This window comes from Siphateles boraxobius, unplaced genomic scaffold (assembly GCF_051911475.1).
Source record: "Siphateles boraxobius isolate OS27281-9 unplaced genomic scaffold, OSU_SipBor_1 111, whole genome shotgun sequence".
In the NCBI taxonomy this organism is placed as follows: domain Eukaryota; kingdom Metazoa; phylum Chordata; class Actinopteri; order Cypriniformes; family Leuciscidae; genus Siphateles; species Siphateles boraxobius.
Genome location: NW_027508713.1, coordinates 376,616 through 397,921, shown reverse-complemented (window position 1 = coordinate 397,921; position 21,306 = coordinate 376,616). Strand labels below are relative to the sequence as shown.

At 42.7% G+C, this 21,306-nt stretch overlaps 1 protein-coding gene and 1 pseudogene across 2 annotated transcripts; one reads left to right on the top strand and one right to left on the bottom strand.

The window, feature by feature from the left end:
- The first annotated feature begins 2,400 nt into the window (after nucleotides 1-2,400).
- On the top strand, nucleotides 2,401-6,421 carry LOC143706596 (pyrin domain-containing protein 1). The gene is made up of 3 exons (XM_077198686.1): nucleotides 2,401-2,719; nucleotides 3,420-3,687; nucleotides 3,776-6,421. Exons 2-3 carry the CDS (start codon nucleotides 3,429-3,431, stop codon nucleotides 3,934-3,936), a joined length of 420 nt encoding a protein of 139 aa, XP_077054801.1. The 5' UTR covers nucleotides 2,401-2,719; nucleotides 3,420-3,428; the 3' UTR covers nucleotides 3,937-6,421.
- Nucleotides 6,422-17,643: 11,222 nt separating this feature from the next.
- LOC143706692 (microfibril-associated glycoprotein 4-like) lies at nucleotides 17,644-18,741 on the bottom strand (annotated as a pseudogene). The gene is made up of 5 exons (XR_013193014.1): nucleotides 18,736-18,741; nucleotides 18,434-18,643; nucleotides 18,259-18,353; nucleotides 18,018-18,185; nucleotides 17,644-17,938 (listed from the first exon to the last, which is right to left on the bottom strand). The product of XR_013193014.1 is annotated as a microfibril-associated glycoprotein 4-like (transcript).
- Nucleotides 18,742-21,306: the final 2,565 nt, after the last annotated feature.

Here is a 21,306-nt window from a genome sequence, read left to right as displayed (position 1 = left end):
TCTTGATCTTAAATCTTAAATGCTTCTGATTGGCCATTGCGTTCAAGAAATCAACACATATGTCTGTGATTGGCTACATCGCTCAATGCTGCAAACATGTTATAAAAAGAAACTCTGGCCTGTAAATCATTTATATTTTGTTTTAGTTGTTCTTGTTGCTTTTCTGCAACAGATTAATAAAAATGTATTAGTTTGTATATGTTTTATTCATAGATATTTCTAGTTTGCGGGAGTCCCGCGAATCGTTTTATTGTCCTGCAACCCGCACGAGTGCACCGCCCGCGCTCGCACTTAGCCATCAAATCTAGTCCACTCTTTTGCGTTGGCAGTGCACGTCTGTAGACCAAAGGCCCGGCCCGAGGATAGTGACAGGAAATATCAGTTCGGGCTCGGGCAGAGAATCTATCAGTTTATAGCACTTAATTTAAATTAGACCATTTTACTTTATTTTACGGTTTTTGTTTGGCAGCCGTAGCTGCCAGTCATTGACCGTTTTTTAAAATATTTTATTTTTTACAGGGTTGGTTGTATCAAAGCAAAAAAAATTACACGTTCTTTGTAACGATATTATTACTTTGGGTTAAGGTAAAACGTTGTGTTGGAAAAAATACAATTTTGGTCTGAAATTAAATCAAAATTTACGGTTTTAACTAAATCATAATTGCAATTTGAGAAAATCTAAAAAAATTAGTTGTAACAGATTACATACATTTTTTTTAAGTTAATCCAAAGTATCATTTTTTTTCAGTGTAGAGGGTGTAACACGTACTTTGAGGCAAAGTGAAAACAGAAGGTATAAACTGAAAATCACAATTTTCCATTGGACCAATGCAAATATATATTTTGAATGAATTGCACTGATGTTTCACTTTTTTCAGTGATTAAGTATGATCTTTTCGGCACACTGTTCGACCACACGCAGATACTGTATGTATATGTATGGTATGTATGGTATGTTATGTTGTAGCCTATGCCTACAGTATGTGCGTAGACAGCAGCGGGAAATGTCATCACACGTGATCGCACGCACACACACATCAAAATCACATTCAGTTAGTGACTAGCCTACTTAAAGTGTGGCTGAGCAGTAGCGAAAGGATAATCATATAATTCTGTCAGTATTAATAGGCAAATAGGGAAAACGGCTCTCAGACGGGAAGCGACTCTCACTGTTCACTTAAGGCGAGACACTACAGAAGAATAGTGTAAAAATTTTAACTTACAGATATCACCATGAAACTTTACCAGTTGATTACTCACATGAATAGGAGAAAAAATTTATTGCAAGTTTTCTGTAATTTTATGTTTAAATATGCTAATCAGGCTATCTAATTAAATATGCACTAATTTGCATATATTTTGAAGTGACGTTTTTTGAAGATAATAGGCTTGTTCGACTTGAACCGGCGCTGCGCAGACCGATCGGTTGATGACATCAAAGTACCGCGAGAGCGATTCAAAAGCATAAGGAGCCGTCTGCTCTCTAATCGCTCTCGCGGTACTTTGATGTCATCAACCGATCGGTCTGTGCAGCGCCGGTTCAAGTCGAACAAGCCTGAAAAAAAACAAGGTTCCAAATGATTTTTGCATTTTGTTGATATATTCAATGAAAAGACATTTACAGAGGGGATTATGAATATCTCCATTTGTTGCCCTGTAAATCAGAAAATACTGCCAATAGCCTTAAAATATTTATTTTCCTGCCCTATTTTTAGGCATAAAATGAAATATAAATCAGGCCAAGAATGATATATCAACAAATCCCTCTGGACAAACCTTCACAATATAGTTAGGAATAGAACTGTAAAGTTTGGTGTATGTAGGTGCAACAGAAGTGGAAAATCGTCACTAGGAGTGTGAGAAAAAAATAATTTTGAGAAAACGGCCTTTAAAGATTTTTATGGCAACATTCCACTAATTTCTATTGAAAGCCATGAATTACAGACAAAATATGCTTAAGTTCCAAGTAAAATCAATGTATCACACTGTTTAACATCCAAAACTCATCATTGCTTCATCCATCAGTGATCATAACATCCAAAACAACACTTCAAAACAACACATAAACAGTCGCGAATATGTATCTGAGGGACTCACAACCACTTTAGGATCCCACAATTACAGATTTGTTTAGTATTATATAGTAATTATATTATACAAAAACTGAAATGTGTTGTGTAATGTAATTGTTTTGTATATATAGTGTGTAAATATTTGATGTATGCACCGTATATAATGTCAGAGCGCGTCACGTGACGATTCTGAACGAATCACGTTGTCAGAAATTGGCATCAGCCATTGGGATTGCGCATTTCTAGTTAAATCGCCCGTTTTACTTTCATGATTGGTTGCTGACAAACAGGAAATGACCATATTTGGATCCGATAGCGTTGCAAAAGAGAGAGAGAGCTTTCTGACGGTGTGTGACGTGTGATGATGACAGGGTGCAGAGAGCGATCGCGGGATGATTTAAGAACGTCAACTTTTGTTGAATTTATGCGAAATCTACACACGCAAACGTAAAATAAAGACCTAAATGTGTATGTTGGACTTTTTTTTCAGCACAAGTCTGAAAGAAGACATGTTATAAGGCAAATAGCCCCAAATCTCAAAAGTGAACAGTGAAAAAAACCCGATGATTTTTAAGAAACGACACAGAAAAGAGATAATCGAAACCACAGAACAACGAAGCGCGGACTACATCTATACCATCAACTTTGTAAGTACAATATTGATTTAATTGAACTAGTCTTTCAGTAGTGCCTGTTTGTACTACCAGATTTTGAGTCCAGTTAGTGTGCGTTTTCTAACTAACAGGTTTCAAACATGGTTTTCTAACAGGTTTCAAACATGCAGTGCTTAAAGTCGAAAAACACATCCGTTTAACCACTACATGTCTGAAACCCACACAGAAACCACGTTCTTCATTCTGACAAACATTTGGTCTATAAATGAGGCGTGTGTGGTCAGACAGTTGAAGAATGATGCGAAAGCTCAAATATGTTTAGGTCAAAGTACAGTTGCCATATCTTTCCACATATTATGTGATTTTATTCAAAAGGGAAATTTGGAAATATTCAGCAATTTACAATGATGCATAATGAGAAGACAAACATAAAATGTCTTAACCGGATGCTCTGTATAGTGGAGAACTGTAGTATTACAGTCTTGATCTGTCATTCAAAGTTGCAAATGAGGTTACGCTGTTTTAATGATTGTCATGATATACTCCATAATTCTGTATTTTATGCTTATTGTGTGGATGTTTATATCAAACGAAATAACACAAATTCCCCTACTTAGAAACCCACAAAAAACAGCTTAAACAATGTTGGTTGTATCTTTTGGCTGGCACTGAGGCTGATCGTGTTCCACATTAATCAATATACCATTGTATTTTGTTGTATTTTTCCCTAAAGTGACTCAAAATGGCTACAACCAAAACAGTGATTCTTGAGGCTCTTGATGAGCTACTGACAGACGAGTTCAAAGATTTCAAATGGCGCCTGTCGAACAGTGACTCACCTATTCCTCGAGGAAAACTGGAGAAAGCTGATCGTCGAGATGTTGTGGATCTCATGGTGCAGCGCTACGACACACCAGATGCCGGGAAGATTGCAGTCAGAACGCTACGCAACATGAAGCAAAATGAGCTTGCTGATCGACTGAAGGGAAAACTTCAGGAAGGTTGGTTATAAGTTGACACTATATGCATTTGTAGTATTTGATCTAAGCTCTTATGCTTTCTGATATTATCTCTGTGTCTGTCCATCAGTTCCAGAGGATGTTCCTGCTGGAGCTGGATCTTCATCCAGTGGGACACCAGTATCGGCTCAGACTGCAGGAGTTACAGTAAACATAAAATCCAATGGAGGAACTGTAAAGGCCCCTGTTGTTCATGGTTGTAATGTTACAGGCTCAATGACCTTCAACTAATGCTCAGGGATCTATCTATCTATCTATCTATCTATCTATCTATCTATCTATCTATCTATCTATCTATCTATCTATCTATCTATCTACCAAGGATTTTAAAGGGGTCATGAATTGAGAAATCAAATTTTCCTCAATCTTTTAACATATTAGCACATGAACATAAACGAGTCAGACACAAACTCAGGATTACTCCAGCACAAAACCAGAGACGCCTCTAAGAAGAACAAGACGTTTTGAAGTGCCACAGTCTTTGCATTGCCTCACTTGTGACCCTAACATGAAGAAAGAGTGGATGAACTTTATTTTTATTATCATGCCAGTAAGAGCCTATGTGTTCACTATAGACTTTACATTTTACATGAAGATTCGTTATTCAACAGATTGGTACGGAAGCCCTGAACCGCAACGTAAAAAAACAAAACAAAAAAATCCATAATTTTTTTTCTCTAAAATTACGAGAATAAAGTCGAAATGTTCCGTGAATAAAGTTGAAATTCGAGATTAAAATTGAAATATTTTGAGATTAAAATTGAAATAATTCAGATTAAAGTCGAAATATTTTGAGAATAAAGTCAAAATATTTTGACTTTATTCTCAGAATGCTTGTAATTCTAGATTCTCGTAATTCATTAATTCTCAAAATTTTAGAAAAAGTTTTTTTTACGGATTGCGGTTCAGGTCTTCCGAAGATTCGTTATGGATGTCGCAGTGAAGTAGGGGTTGAACCGACTAGTCGATTAGTCGACTAGTCGACCTTAATGCAATGCCGTGACGCTTTAAGCTTGACGTCGACTAGTCGCGTTGATCATGTGAAACTATGATTGAGCTAATTTTGATACTAACATGTTGCAGACGACAACAGATGAAGAGCCCAGGGGGTCATTGCAGCAAGAAAGCAGCATTGGTAGGCTACATCAAGTGTGTGTAAATACTTTACTAACCCAACACTAGATATTGTTGAAAACGAATGTAAAAGCATGACGCACGCTCACTGTTTTACCGAGAAATGAGAGTTCAGTCTCTTTATTAAAACATTATTTTCTTATATTTATTTAAACATATTAATGATGTACCTCTAATTCACCCGCAATTAATTGGAATATTATTTTGCATTAGCCTACTTTGGATCTGCGCATCACTAACGCGCAGATGTGAATTTATAGCTTTTTTTCCTTTACTTTTTTCTTTTCATCCTGAATGATGATGTAAACAGCGGGCTATTTACACCTGGCCACTTCATGTGTTTCTGTGATCTGATAGCTATCCGATCGTGAAAAGACCAGGTGTAAATGCCATCCGAAACGCATTCGAGACAGATTTGAATCCGATCGCTCAAACCACTTCAGGAGGAGGTCTGGGCCGCATTCCAGACGAAACTGGACAAGTGTAAATGCATCTGGTTGTTGAAACCACATGTAAATTGGACTTCTCCCACCAATGCTAAAAATAAACGTGTGCGAATGTCTTATAGCCTATATGTCATGTTATATTCATTATATGACGAAGCTATGGCAGCAAGCTTAACCGTAGATGAGCAGCTGCATCTATTCATCAAGCCAACGTGCAGACTATCGCAAATCAAAGTGAAAGTAAGTCGCAGACGCTTATCACATCATCTTTGTTAAAAGTAAAGAAACAAAATGGTCTTACCAGTGCTGTCTCTCTTATTGCGGTCTTTGATTTTGAAATGAGCTGATAATCAATAAAATGCAACTCATTACTGTTGCTTTCGGTGACGTGAACTCCGTTAAATCTGTATATAGCGCGTTGTGTGAAGATCAGATTTATATAGCCTACGTTTTGCGAAAACATATTTATGTGACCAGGTGTAAATGGAATCGTTTTGATAAATCAGATCTAAAAACACATGAAGTGACCAAGTGTAAACGGCCCCTTTATGAGCTGTCAGCATCGGTATAAATTTCTGTTAATTAATTGCAAATTGTGGCATGTTGCAAAGCAGTCCCATCTCTTGTGTTTTTTTGAATGACGTCATCGACTAGTCGACGTCGACTCGACTTTGATGTCATAACAGTCGACTTCAAAAAATCTGAAGTCGTTCAACCCCTACAGTGAAGTAACTGTTTTTTTTTACCATGTGTCACTATTGCTTTGTCTGTTTTTAGATTGATTGATATTGTACTCACTTTACTTACACTTTACTGAAAATGATGAAGGATGAACAAAGGATGAAAACATTGTTTGTCGCATACAGTGCAACAAACAATGGAATATTCATTCATAATTTGTTTACACGAAATACCATTATCCTCAATTATGACTGTGGAAACTCCAAGTACTTAAACTGTATTTGCAACAACCAAGTGTAAAACACACGTAATACGCATACATGTTTCACATTGTTAGCAAATGTTTATAACTATGTATTCACGTTTCTGTAGCATCTTCAATTCAACATATAATGTAATAAAATACAATACCTCACAAATACATGAGGAATTAATATAAAGATGATTATTTACCATACTGTTGAAGACTGGAGTATCCTTGGTATTTGAGTTTTAGGTTTGTTTTCTCTGATTCAAATATGTATTGCAGAACATCAGAAGTTTTCAAAACAATTCCACATGTGTAATGGTGAGGATGTTGACAATTATTTTAATATGCAAACCCAATCATAGCAGTGGCTGCTTACTTCCAAGTCTTAAATGTGGCGAGACCATCAAAAGTATTTGAAAGAGAGGACCAAAAGCATGATATAAAATAGCTTATTGCTTCTAAATAAGATGTTTTTGGTGTAAAAATCTTTATAACATTGTATGTGGACATCAGAGAGAACATTTTACATTAATTAATATTATTCTGAATTGTAAAGTCTCAGTTGTCAGCTTTCTAAAGATACTGTGGTTATGTGTGGAATATGAATGACTATTGGCCAGCAACATTTTATTTCAGGAATGTCATTTATGCACTTCCTTGACAAAATTGGCGGCACCTAATATGATTACAAAGAAAAATGCTAATGTTTGTATCCCATATTCATTAAAAACAGTTATAAGCACAGACCTGCAATTTGCACCTTTTTGAATTCATCATAATTTAACCAGACAATGATCATTTGAATATGCAACAAAGCATTTATTGCAGGAGTTTTATTGAAAATGTATAAATTGATTCATTTCAATATTAAATTAAAAGAAGTGACCCAATACAATTAAGAAAAAACTATAAACAGCCTTATGTTTTTGAAAGTGATATTCCTACATGATTTCTAAGTTACACACAGGGCCTACAACTGCCAATCGCCAGTGACAAAATTTACTTGCCATAAATATGTTTTTTACCAGCCATGAAACATAGATTAATCCTTATTAAAGTCACAAAAGTTATTCAGTCAAGACCAACGAGTGATTGTTCTTTATCTTTTGTTGTTTGATTAACATTAACAACACAGCCGCAGGAATATTAGGCTGCTGTCACTTTAAGAGTGAATGTATTGATCCAATTAACTGTTACACACGTGTTTTCTTTCTCAACTGTTTACGTTCATTTATAGGCCCTGTCCCAAATGGCACACTTCATATGTACTTTCGGTCATGTGGACTTACAATAACTGCTGCGTGAGTTAAGTGTTAAGTCCATACTGTCAGATCATGCCAGTGTCACTATGGAGCTTCGATTCAGGAATACAGTGGACTGTTCTATACAGTGGAGGCTTAATATTGCAACACTTAGAGACAGCGCATTTTCAGTTTACTTCTCTTCTGAATTTAAATCCTTTCTATCTATTAATTCTCTATCCACAGATAATCCATCTTTATTGTGGGAAACTTGTAAAGCTTATGCAAGGGGGCAAATCATTTCATACTCTTCCTCTATAAAGCGTCAAAGAATGATGAATCACAGGGCTTTGGAGGCTCAGTTATTGGTTAAAGAAAAAATGTATAACAGATCTCCATCAGCAGATTTATTGAAAGAGGTGCAGGCAGTTAGAGCTTCTTTAGACTGTCTTCTTACTGTGGAAGCAGAGAAGAAAATAAGATACTCAAAACAAAGATTTTATGAGCATGGAGACAAACCTGGGAGATTTCTAGCATATATTGCAAAACAACGTGCTGCATCTCACCTTATCGCTACTATTGTCTCAGATGATAATATTTTCCACGATAATAAGAATATTAATAACTTGTTTAAAGACTTTTATATGAACCTATATTCTTCTGAGAAAACAGATGACCATCTCAAGCAAATGGTTGACTTTTTTTCTGAGATTAATCTTCCAAAAATTTCAGCTACACAAAAAGACTCCCTCAATGGACCAATTACTAGACAGGAGGTTATTAATGCTATTAATGTTCTAAAGAATGGTAAATCACCTGGACCAGATGGGTTTTGTGGAGAGTTCTTTAAGGAGTTTCAAGAGCTGCTTGTAGACCCATTGCTTAATATGTTTAATTATTCGTTTGTGGTTAAAGAATTACCAAAGACCCTTAGAGAAGCTAATATCACGCTTATATTAAAAAAAGGTAAAAGTCCAGATGTATGTTCCTCTTATAGCCCAATAGCATTACTGAACGTGGACCGGAAATTGCTTTCTAAAATTTTAGCAATGCGCCTTGAAAAAATTCTTCCTACAATAATTGGGATAGATCAAACAGGATTTATACAGGGTAGGAATTCATCTGATAATATAAGACGCCTTTTAAACATTATCTATGCCTTTAAAGGGAAATCCATAGATGGGCTAGTGCTTTCTTTGGATGCAGAGAAGGCATTTGACCGTATTGAGTGGTCCTACCTTTTCTTTGTTTTGGGAAAATTTGGCCTAGGTGAAAATTTTGTGCAATGGATTAGAGTCTTGTACACGGACCCACGCTCTGCTGTATTGACAAATGGTTTTAGATCTGATTATTTTCCTATACATAGAGGCACCATGCAGGGTTGCCCCCTGTCACCACTTTTGTTTGCAATGGCCATAGAGCCTCTAGCTGAAGCAATCAGATCGGCAACATCTATTTCGGGTTTGCAGATAGGACATAAACATCACAAGATTGCGCTGTAAGCTGATGATGTATTGCTGTTTTTATCTGAGCCCGAGAAGTCAGTTCCTGCTCTGATCGAGTTGATTAACAAGTATAGTACCTTTTCTGGTTATAAAATTAATTTAGATAAATCTGAAGCTATGCCATTAGGCACTCTCATTTCCATACCTAATATTACACCCTGTTTTCCTTTTAAGTGGTCGCCTCTAGGTTTTATCTATCTAGGTATTTCTATCTCTTCGTCCTTGAAGCAAATGTATGAATCTAATTTTGTTCCTTTATTTGAGAAAATACGTCTAGACTTAGAACGCTGGAATTCCTTGCCAGTATCTTGGCTAGGTCGGATAGCACTTGTAAAGATGATTGTTCTACCAAAACTATTATACCCTATTCGAATGGTTCCTATACTATTTTCAAATAAGACATTAAAGGGCCTGAATAGCTGGCTAACTTCCTTTATATGGAGTAAACGTAAGCCTAGATTAAAAATGTCAGTACTCTATCTGCCAAGTTATATGGGGGGATTGGATTTTCCAAATATCAAGAAGTATCAGTTAAGTTCTCATCTGAAATACATTGCAGAGTGGGTCAGGAATGATTCTTCCTCTACTTGGTTGGATATCGAATCTTCCTTTTCACAAATTCCTTTAAGAGCTTTTCTTTTTTTTAAGAGTTTTCAAAAAATAAAAGAGATATATGACAATCCAATTATAGTAAATACTCTGAAAGCATGGAGATCAGTATGTAGGCTTGAAGGTAGATCTAAATTGACTTCTTTCTTTACCCCAATACTAAACAATCCTGATTTCACCCCAGGAATTTTGGATGATGGTTTTAAACGATGGTGGTGTTTGGGACTTAGTAAGCTTGGGGATATTTTTTCAGACAATAAATTAATGTCATTTGACGAGTTAACTCAGAAGTATAATTTTTCCAAATTAGATTTTTTTCGTTTCCTCCAATTGAGACATTATATTACTAACAACACAACACTGGTTAGAAGTTGTGAAATTTCTTCTACTGAAAGGTTATTATTTTTATCATCAGGAAAAATGTCTCTGGGTAGGATTTATGGTTCAGTGTGCTCAATCTCTTCTGCTGATACACAGAGTATTAAAACTAAATGGGTTGAAGAGTTAGCTACTGACATTGACGATGAAACATGGGAAGCCATATGGTCTGATGCGAAAAAAATATCTGTTTGTACACGAATAAGAGAAATACAATTAAAAATCATTCATAGACTCCATATTTCCCCTAACCGCAGACATTTTTTCAACTCCTCTTTATCGCCTATGTGTTTAAAATGCAAAATTGAAATAGGTACTTTAACACATTGTATGTGGTCATGTAGCATATTGCAAAGGTATTGGTCTCTGGTGCTTGGGGAGATGGAAAGGATATTTAATATTCAATTAGATTTTGACCCAGTCTCACTTTTGTTGGGTATACCTAATAGATGCATTACTTCGTCTGCTAATAAGAAATTGTATAATATTCTATCCTTTGCTGCCAGGAAAAATATTTTACTTAATTGGATCAGTGATAAATCTCCATCCCTTAAAGGATGGCACAAGATCATTTTTGAGTTGATTCCCCTGGAGCGCCTTACCTATGTATTACATGGGAAAACAGGCCAGTTTCACAAAATCTGGACTCCATATATGGACGCTTTGGAACCTTGTCTTCGCCCTATTATTTTACAAGGAACATTGTAACTGTAACTTTCTGGACATTTAACCTTTTTTTTTTTTTTTTTTTTCATTCTCTTCATCTTTTGGAAATGTTATTTTATACATGTTATACATTATATAAATGTTGTTGTTTTTTCCTTTTTGTATATCTGCCTTATTATGGTATGGTCCTGTTCTATATATAAATCTGAGCTATCCTTTTTTTTTTTTTTTTTTTTTGGTTGATGTCTTGTTATATTTGCATTTTAAGAAAATTCAATAAACATAATTATAAAAAAAATAAAAAAAAGTGTTAAGTCCATGAGACCAGAGGGTGACCCATTTGTCATTTTAGGTTTCAGAAGGATTCTCGCGGTCTATATGCACTTTTGGCGAGCCCGCTCTGAAGCCAGTTCCACAGCAGACTTCTATCCGCATGTCAAAGTGGCATTACGGCACGAAAGTGTGGACTCAGAGGAAGACTGCGAGTGTTTAGGGTGCTATTTGGGACAGGGCCTAAGACATAACTGACTATGTTTACAAGGATACTTGCCAATACGAGCAGTTTGACAACAGTCTGTTCAAGCGCAAGAAGACATGAAAGAGAGCTCAATTCAGTATTTGTGCGCTATCTGTAGGCGCGTGCTTCGAAATAACGAATTTAGTTCCCTTCCGTGTCTTCTTGCGCATGAATATTTATATTGGCAAGACTTAAACTTTCGGGATGATGCAGCACTGACCCGCCAAACGGTCAATTCACAATGTTCACGTTCATGTTCTCACAACATTGTATTGCTAGAATACACTGGTAATTAACACTGTTCCCTTTCGTTGTCACTCCGAGTTACGTCGGATGACGACGAATGGGGTTTCGCTTAGAAAGCCTATCAACTTCGAGTATTACAAAACGAGCCAATGGCAAAGAAATGCCATGGGTCTGCGGAATTTGCATGGCGTAACTCCGCCCCACCTCGTGGGTATAAAAGGAGGAAGCCGGCAGCAAGCAGATATGTTTTCGCTTCGGAGCCAAGTGTATTCTTCTCTCCACAAGCCATCTCTGAATTGTCAGCTTTACAAACGAGTACCTCGAGTGTTGGTGTGACGGCGATCTACGGCGAGAGCGTGCTTCCTGCTGATCTGTTGCAGTGGTCTGCCAGTCGGTGCGTTTCTCCCCGGGTGCTTCAACACTTGAGTTTTCTCTCACTAAAAGAGCTTACACGTGGCACGTCTTTTTAAAGATGTCTCGCCCGTGTACTTCTGGTTGCGGCAGATTGGTATCGGACTCTGATGGGCACGAGCGTTGCATAGTATGTTTGGGCATTGATCATGCTAGAGCAGCGCTCGTGGATGACTCATGTTCTCTCTGTGGGAACATGACCATCGCGTCATTACGGTCGAGACTCCGTGAACTCGCAAGAGTGAGAGTCCCCTCATCCACCCCCCGTCCTGCGGCTGGTGGCCAGGGTGATCTGAGGGTTACGGTCTGGAACAAGGCGCCGACTATGTGTCCGCGACCCCAGCCCCCCTCTTCAATGACGGTGCCCGCTAGTGAACTGCTGATTCCCGCGGGTCTACCCTCTGGTGGCCCGCGGGCTTCAGTTGAAGCTACAGAGGAAGATGCCATGTCTGTTGCAGCATCACTAGGCGGGTTTGACTCTTCTGGAAGTGAGGGCTCGTCACAGCTGCCACCTTCCGGTGTGCATACGGCTGTGCTCGAGTCTGATCCGGAGATGACGGCCATGCTTTCCCGGGCAGCCGCGAGCATCGGACTTGAGTGGAGGCCTCCACCCTGTCCTGAGCGCTCGCGGCTGGACGATTGGTTTTTGGGTAAGGCCGCCGACCCTCGTCCTCGGCAAACCCCAATACCTTTCTTCCCGGATGTGCATGATGAGATCTCGAAGTCCTGGAAGACCCCCCTGTCTTCTCGGGACCGCTCGCTGGTCTCATCCGCCTTTCCTCCCCTCGATGAGGCAGCTGCCCGTGGGTACACTGGGCTTCCCCCGGTTGAACGCTCTGTTGCCATGCAACTATGTCCGCAGAGTGCTTCTTCTCGGGGCGAGCCTAAGCACCCATCCAAAGCCTGTAGATTTTCGTCGACCCTGGTGGCGAAGTCTTACAGAGCGGCGGGACAGGCGGCTGCTTCACTGCATGCTATGGCCACTCTGCAGGTCTACCAGGCCCAGATGCTCAGAGACATGCACGAGGGTAGGACAAACCCAGGGCTCTTTGATGAGCTGCGCGCCGCGACCGACCTTGCTCTCCGGGCGACGAAGGTTACCGCGCGCTCCCTGGGTTTGGTGATGTCCACAGCTGTGGTCCAGGAGCGACATCTGTGGCTGAACCTGGCTGACATGCGGGACGCTGAGCGGACCCGTCTGCTTAACGCCCCCTTGTCCCAGGCCGGCCTCTTCGGCGGTGCAGTTGAAGACTTTGCCCAACAGTTTTCAACTGCCCAGAAACAGACCGAGGCCATCAAACACATTCTGCCCCGCCGGCCCGCTGCTGCCTCCACCTTGCCGGCCGGGCAGACGCCTCGACCTGTTTCCCGCCGAGGGCGCCCTCCTGCGGCTCCCGCCCCTCCCGCCCGGACCACGCAGCAGCCTCCACCCAGGGCCGGTCGCGGAGGAAGCCGTAAGAAGGCGCCACAGCCCTCTCCTGCCCCGCCCCCCGCTAAACGCCGGGCCAAGCGGCGCTCCTGAGACGGGCTGCTCAGGGATGATGATTGTTTCTCAGGAGGTGGTAGCAGGACCACTCCTTCCCCCGGTGGAGGGCCGGGGGAGAATCTTTTGTTCTCCACTCCCCGCTGCTCACCCACGGGTGGGCAGCACCCTAATGTGGTTAAAGACAGAAACAATCCCCTCTTCCCTGAGCTCACAGAGTTCTCGGGCGACACAGAGCGCCGCCCACAAGCCGTGCTCTCCTCGCCCCCCTCTGTCCCAGAGGCGGTTGACACGGCGTGCCGTCCACGGACCGCTTCGCCCTTGTCCCCCTCTGTCGCCAGACCCCTGGCAGAGCAGGCCCCCGCGGGACGACCAGCCTGGTCCTCCCCTGGCCCCCTCTGCCAGGGTGCGGTTGCTAACTGTGCCCCCTCTCCGGGCCGCTATGCCGTCCACATCTGGGCCAGTTACTCCGCCTCGCTGCCCCTCCGGGGGGACGCCTGTGGCCCGCATGATCCCGTTGGTTCAGTTCCTGGGAGCCTGGCTAGAGCTTCCCCGTCTGTCCCACTGGATCGCGCGTACCGTCAGGCTCGGCTATGCGATTCAGTTCGCACGGTCTCCTCCCCGCTTCAGGGGAGTCCGCTCCACTTTGGTCGGTGGCAATGCCCCTATCATGAGAGCAGAGATTGCCACCCTGCTGGCGAAGGGTGCAATCGAGACTGTCCCTCCAGCCGAGATGAGGTCCGGCTTCTACAGCCCCTACTTCATTGTCCCCAAGAAAACCGGTGGGTTACGGCCAATCCTGGACTTGCGCGTGCTGAACCGCTCCCTTCATCGGATGCCGTTCAAGATGCTCACCGCCAAACGCGTTTTCGAATGCATACGGCCCCAGGATTGGTTTGCAGCGATCGACCTGAAGGACGCCTACTTTCATGTCTCCATTCTTCCTCGACACAGACCGTTCCTCCGGTTTGCTTTCGAGGGGCAGGCATACCAGTACGCGGTTCTCCCTTTCGGGCTAGCCCTGTCTCCTCGCATCTTCACGAAGGTCGTCGAGGCGGCCCTTGTTCCCCTTCGAGAGCAAGGGGTTCGCATCCTGAGTTATATCGACGACTGGCTGATCCTAGCTCACTCTCGAGATCAGGTTTGCGAACACAGGGACCTAGTGCTCCGGCACCTAGCCCGTCTGGGCCTTCGGGTCAACTGGGAGAAGAGCAAACTTTGCCCCGTGCAGAGGATCTCTTTTCTCGGTATGGACATCGACTCGGTCGCCATGTCCGCGCAGCTTACGAGCGAGCGCGCGCAGTCACTGCTGACTTGCCTAAGACAATTCGAGGGCAAGAGTGCGGTTCCACTGAAACTTTTTCAGAGGCTCCTGGGGCATATGGCATCTGCAGCCGCGGTCACGCCGCTCGGATTGCTTCATATGAGACCGCTTCAGCTTTGGCTTCGCGACCGAGTCCCGAGGTGGGCATGGCAACACGGCACGTTCCGAGTACCAGTTACTCCGACCTGCCGTCAGTTCTTCACCCCGTGGTCGAACCTCGATTTTCTCAGGGCCGGTGTCCCCCTGGCTCGAGCTTCCCGGCATGTTGTTGTCTCAACAGATGCCTCCACCACGGGCTGGGGCGCCATGTGCAATGGACATGCTGCTGCGGGCTCCTGGACAGGACCCCAGCGGCTGTGGCATGTCAATTGCCTCGAGTTGTTGGCAGTACGCCTTGCCCTGCACCGCTTCCGGGCGTTGCTCAGGGGTCAACACGTACTAGTCCGCTCAGACAATACCGCCACTGTAGCGTACATCAACCATCAAGGTGGTCTACGCTCCCGCCGTATGTCACAACTCGCTCGCCACCTCCTCCTATGGAGTCAGAAGCATCTGAGGTCGCTTCGAGCCATCTTCATTCCCGGAGCGCTGAACTGTGCAGCCGACGAGCTCTCACGGCTTCAGCCCCTCCCTGGAGAATGGCGACTCCATCCCCAGTCGGTTCAGCTGATTTGGGACCAGTTCGGGGACGCGCAGATAGATCTGTTTGCCTCTCACGACTCGACCCACTGCGCCCAGTTCTATTCCCTGACCGAGGGCACGCTCGGCACAGATGCTCTGGCGCACAGCTGGCCGCAGGGCCGCAAGTATGCGTTTCCCCCAGTGAGCCTTCTTGCGCACACTTTGCGCAAGGTCAGGGAGGACGAGGAGCAGGTCATTCTGGTTGCCCCTTACTGGCCCAACCGGACCTGGTTCCCCGAACTAGTACTCCTCGCGACAGCACCTCCCTGGCCGATCCCTCTGAGGAAGAACCTTCTTTCTCAGGGACGGGGCACCCTATGGCACCCTCGTCCCGATCTTTGGAACCTCCACGTGTGGCTCCTGGATGGGACGAGGCAGGTTTGAGTACCCTACCACCAGCGGTGGTGGCTACCATCACTTCCGCTAGAGCGTCGTCCACGAGACACGTCTATGCGTTGAAGTGGAACCTCTTCGTCAACTGGTGCTCTTCTCACCGAGAAGACCCCCGGAGATGCTCGATCAGTGTTTTGCTTTCCTTCCTTCAACAGGGGCTGGAGCGAAGGCTGTCTCCCTCCACCCTGAAGGTCTATGTTGCCGCCATTGCCGCACATCATGACCTCATCGAAGGTAAGTCGGTAGGGAAGCACGACCTGATCATCAGGTTCCTGAGAGGAGCGAGGAGACTAAATCCTCCTCGTCCTCCTCTCGTTCCCTCTTGGGACCTCTCAGTGGTTCTAACTGCCCTGAAGAGTGCTCCCTTTGAGCCCCTGCAATCAGTTGAGCTTAAGTTCCTGTCGATGAAGACAGCGCTTCTGGTTGCACTGGCCTCCATCAAGAGGGTTGGGGACCTGCACGCATTCTCCGTTGACGAAGCGTGCCTGGAATTTGGGCCGGCTTACTCTCACGTGATCCTGAGACCCCGGCCTGGATATGTGCCCAAGGTTCCTACCACTCCCTTCCGGGACCAGGTGGTGAACCTGCAAGCGCTGCCCTCGGAGGAGGCAGACCCAGCCTTGGCACTGCTCTGTCCAGTACGCGCTCTCCGCGCCTATGTAGACAGAACGCAGTGTTTCAGGACCTCAGACCAGCTCTTTGTCTGTTATGGTGGGAAGCTGAAGGGAAAGGCTCTCTCCAAGCAAAGGTTGTCTCACTGGATAGTGGACACCATTGCCTTGGCTTACCAGCAGCAAGGTCGACCGTGCCCCCTTGGTGTGACTGCCCACTCCACCCGGAGTGTGGCGTCCTCTTGGGCTCTAGCGCATGGCGCCTCGCTAACAGACATCTGCAGAGCTGCAGGCTGGGCGACACCTAACACATTCGCCAGATTCTATAATCTCCGAGTGGAGCCTGTGTCCTCTCGTGTACTCGCTTCAACCAGCTAGTACCGGACCCGCTCAGGTGTCTTCGCTTGCTCGCCATTCCACTCCACGGACTGGATACGTGCGATATTTTTCTCAGGTGAGCTTCTCCGAAAGCCCTGAGCTCCTCCAGCACTCCTGACGTCGGCGCCAGTGTCTATTGCCTGTGCGTCGGCTAGGTGCCTCCCGTGTGCATGGTCCCTCCTCTGAGCGACCCCCACATGTGTATTTCCACTGTAAGCCTCTCTGAGCGTGTGTCTTTCCCTTGGCAAGCCACCTTGCCACCCCTGGGGTTGAAATATTCCACCTGCGGCTGGACACCCCAGTGTTTCCCATATGCTTCCTTCGGGTCATATGTGTATTCTCTAAGTCCCCCCCCTCCGGGCTGGCATTAATTGCATACTTCCCCTAGCTTGGGATATGCTTCCCAGTGTACCTTGGTATTCCTGTGTTATATGGAGTCCTTTGTCCAGGCTGACAGGGATCTCGATTTACGCAGGGCACTGGAAGACAGCTGAGAAGGTGGCGTGATTAGACTGGTAACCCCATTCGTCGTCATCCGACGTAACTCGGAGTGACAACGAAAGGGAACGTCTACGGTTACGTATGTAACCCTCGTTCCCTGAGTAGGGAACGGAGACGTTACGTCTGCCTGCCACTTTCCGCTGTACCGCGGGGATCGCCTGAGCTCAGTCTTGGCTCCTCAGCGAAGAAACATATCTGCTTGCTGCCGGCTTCCTCCTTTTATACCCACGAGGTGGGGCGGAGTTACGCCATGCAAATTCCGCAGACCCATGGCATTTCTTTGCCATTGGCTCGTTTTGTAATACTCGAAGTTGATAGGCTTTCTAAGCGAAACCCCATTCGTCGTCATCCGACGTAACGTCTCCGTTCCCTACTCAGGGAACGAGGGTTACATACGTAACCGTAGACGTTTCACATACACACAAACACTGATGTTTACTTGCATTTGGCACTTGGCAAATGTTAGTTTTAGGCCCTGGTTACACAGTTAATAGAGGAATGGAAAGCTATATAACCGTTACTTGTTTCTGAGAAACAATGTTTGTTTCTTCAAAGGTCTAAAACACCCGTTTGATCTTCATGCTGATGGATTTCATACTGACAGCATAATTCATCCAGGTATACCAAACAACTCCAATAGCGTGATGGGGGGAATCCGCTTGCCATAAATACACACCATTGGGGTTTGTATAGTGACAGGCTGCGTACCAAAATGCCCCTAGATGATATTTGTCAAAGGTGCTGAACTTCTGATCATTACGGAGAGATAAAGAGTCGCCTGCAGAGAAGAGGAGCATCACTGAGGACAATAACTCAATGGAAATGTGTTTTCATGAGTATAAATGAAAGTGTCCTACCTGCTCCTCCATCAGTGAACCCTGAAACATGCAGTTTATACCCGTCCATTTCACAATCCACAGAGAAGGATGAGTACAGAGCAAACACTTTATTTCCTTCAAAGTCCTCCAGATCCACTCTCAGCATGTACTTCTTCTTACGTGTCAGCTGTTACATGTTCTCCAGCCCTGTTCACACACACACACGTTCAACCAAACACATGATCATCCACACAAACGGACACACGCTGTGAGATCTTACCCAGCCAGTATTCACCCTCCACATTCCCAAATCCTCTTGTACTGATTCCACGGGCGATAGAAATTCACACTGCCGTCCATTCTCCTCTGAATCACCTGTGATGGGTTTATATAGAATATATGATTCATAATGTATGTTCTGATGCGTGTTTCATGATCTAAAGTCACAATCGTACCATCCATCCTCCTTTGTCTTCATCTTTCCCATCTGACATCATGTGACAGTAAACCAAGAAAGGAATATCCCACACCGGATAGATGGTGTAAATCCCACTGTGTGTTTCTCCTGCTTTATAAAGGTCAGAACAGTCGACTGGCATTTCTTCATCGTGACTGCACCCGCTCATCAGAACAACTGGAAGAAAAGCCACCAAAAATACCAACATCTACACGGGACAGAGAGAAAGAGATGAACATCACACTGAAATGAAGGTGAAAACATAGTAGTTATTGAATATAGAGTTTTTGATGAACTTACTGCCATCTTCTCAATCTCTCCTCAGATCACAGATTCGATTTCTCAAAGAAAGTAATATAAACATTTCAAACTGTATAAATGACTGAATGTTCTCTGAGGTAAATACGGAATAAAACAGCAACTCACTGTATATGTTGTGCCTTGAGTGTTTGTGGATGAAAGAAACACACATTTATATACAGTATCTGTCAGATTCTCAGACTCCTCCTTTGTGTTTACAATTACATAATGATTTTTTTGTTGTTGTTGTATTCAGTATACCAGAATAGTTTAGGTGGAATTTGGGTTACTTCCATAGAGATTATTTCAGATGTTAAAGTAATTGATAGCAATAATTATCACAATATAATTTCCTCGATATAAAGATTACCAGAGACATTTTGATAAATGTTCAATATAGGTATCAGGTTTGTCTCCACATTTTGATAATGATATTTATGAACTTAATCTCCATCTTTATAAAGTGATAAAAAAGCAGTTGAAAATAACTGATTTTGTCAGAACAGACAATAGGTCATTGTGAGGATTCAAGTCTACATTTTTGCTCGCAGAGCTGTAAGTCATGTAACCTGTAATTTAAGAACCCAGATTTGCAAAAGAACAGCAATAACTAATTACAATTACACAAATAAGCTGGATATCACGTTCCAATCTAAATCCCCTTTCACACAGATATTCCGGAAAATACACTGATAATGTGTTCCGGGAGTTTGATTTTGGTTCATTCACTCTTTTCACACACATCCCGTAAAGACACGAGACATCAGGATGTGACATGAAATGTCTCGCAGCGTCTTAAGTTTAGCTTTTAGCATTTTAGCATTTAGCACATTAAATGTAGCATTTTAATCAACGGTACATTTATTGTTAACCTTTTACCATGTCTTGGAGTATTGCAATAATATTCTATCGTGAGTTTAGTATCATGATATATATAGAATCATGACATGACGGTATCATTACATCCCTAGTAATCAATCATTACTGAAAATGTGGTTTGGTTGTTTACAGTAACCCATGTGAAACCTTTGCATTTACCTGCAAAAATCTTATCACATTTGATTTGATGTTCTAATCACAGCACAAAACAAGATTACAATAAATGAGCACAAATGGTAAGATAAAGAAACTTTCAGGTTACAAAATCTGACAGAAGGAAACAGAGTCACTTTCCACCTTGAATGCTGCATATAGATTATGCTTGTTTTAGTGAAATCAATTGAAATAAGTTCAGAAAGTATTGTTTTTTATTTAATTTTATGTGGATTGAGGTTATCCGTTTCCTCAAAAGAGATAAGTTAGCTTAACATGTTGGGTTTTACAGTGAGGTAGCACAGCACACCCAATAACCGTTATCATTTCTCATATAGTATATTTTATGAAAGTCATGTTGTCTGCATAGACCCAAGTACATGTGAGTGTGAACACCAACTTTAGTGTGTTATTAGAAAGTGACAGTGACTAAATGATTAAATAAAAAAACTACAAAAAATTATGTCAGGAGAGTTTTTCAAGCACTTAATAAATTCAAATATTTTTTAATGCGCAAAATATTGTGATCCATTTTACATTAGTTTTACACTTCCTTGAATGCTTGAATTAATTTTAATGGCTGAAAAAACAGGGATGGTTGGTTTATCACCAACTTTATGTAATGGCCCCGCCCTTTATGAACTTTATCTATATCTTTTTGAATTGTGGTTAAAAAAGAAACTTCTGATTATAATTCAGTGTATAATTCTGATTATAATTCAGTTCCAAAAAAAGTGTTTAAAAAGAGATTATAGAATTTACAACATTGTTGAATTGAATTTACAACATAAAACTAGTTGAGATGACTCAATTTAGGAAAAAAAACTTTGTAATATTTACGTAACGTCAATAAAATTGTTAGTATAGTAGTAGAGTATTCTTGTTCAGTGCACAAAATAATAAACTGACTCCTAAAAAAACTTTGTTCAAACTATTTTTTACATTATTAAGAAGAACATTTTGCAAGTTGGATTACAATGAGAGCACAGAAAGTGGAATTTGGCAACATCTCAATCACCATTATTCAACAGCGTGGTTTTTAGAACGTCCAATATGTTGTATTAAAGGGGCTATGTGTAGGTTTTTTACTTAAAAAAAATCTTTAAGATAGAGTTTTCATTTGTTCATTTATGAGCCAACCATAATGTAATAGAAAGAATGACACCTTAATGTCCACCACGGTTGCCTCTATGAGCCTGTAGGCTCAATTGTGTTTGGAGGAATCGGGTCCGAATTGGCGCGAAAATTCACAAAATGTGACGTCATGCGCGTTCTCGTCTACTTGGGCTTACATCCGTACGGCAGCCATTAGTAAGCAGCGGCAATCGCTAGCAGTAACGTTAGTGTTTCAAATGGACTCTGCGGACGGAAAGAAGCGACCAGCCTCCAGCACAATCAAGACACCCACGGAAACTCCTCGTAAGTAACGAGCGTGTGAGCGTGCGCACCGAGAACGAGCATGAACTGGCTGCAGTTTCTCTAACGGCCACTGTTGTCAGTAACGGTTAGAAATTTCAGAACTTCTGCAATGCTCCTTTA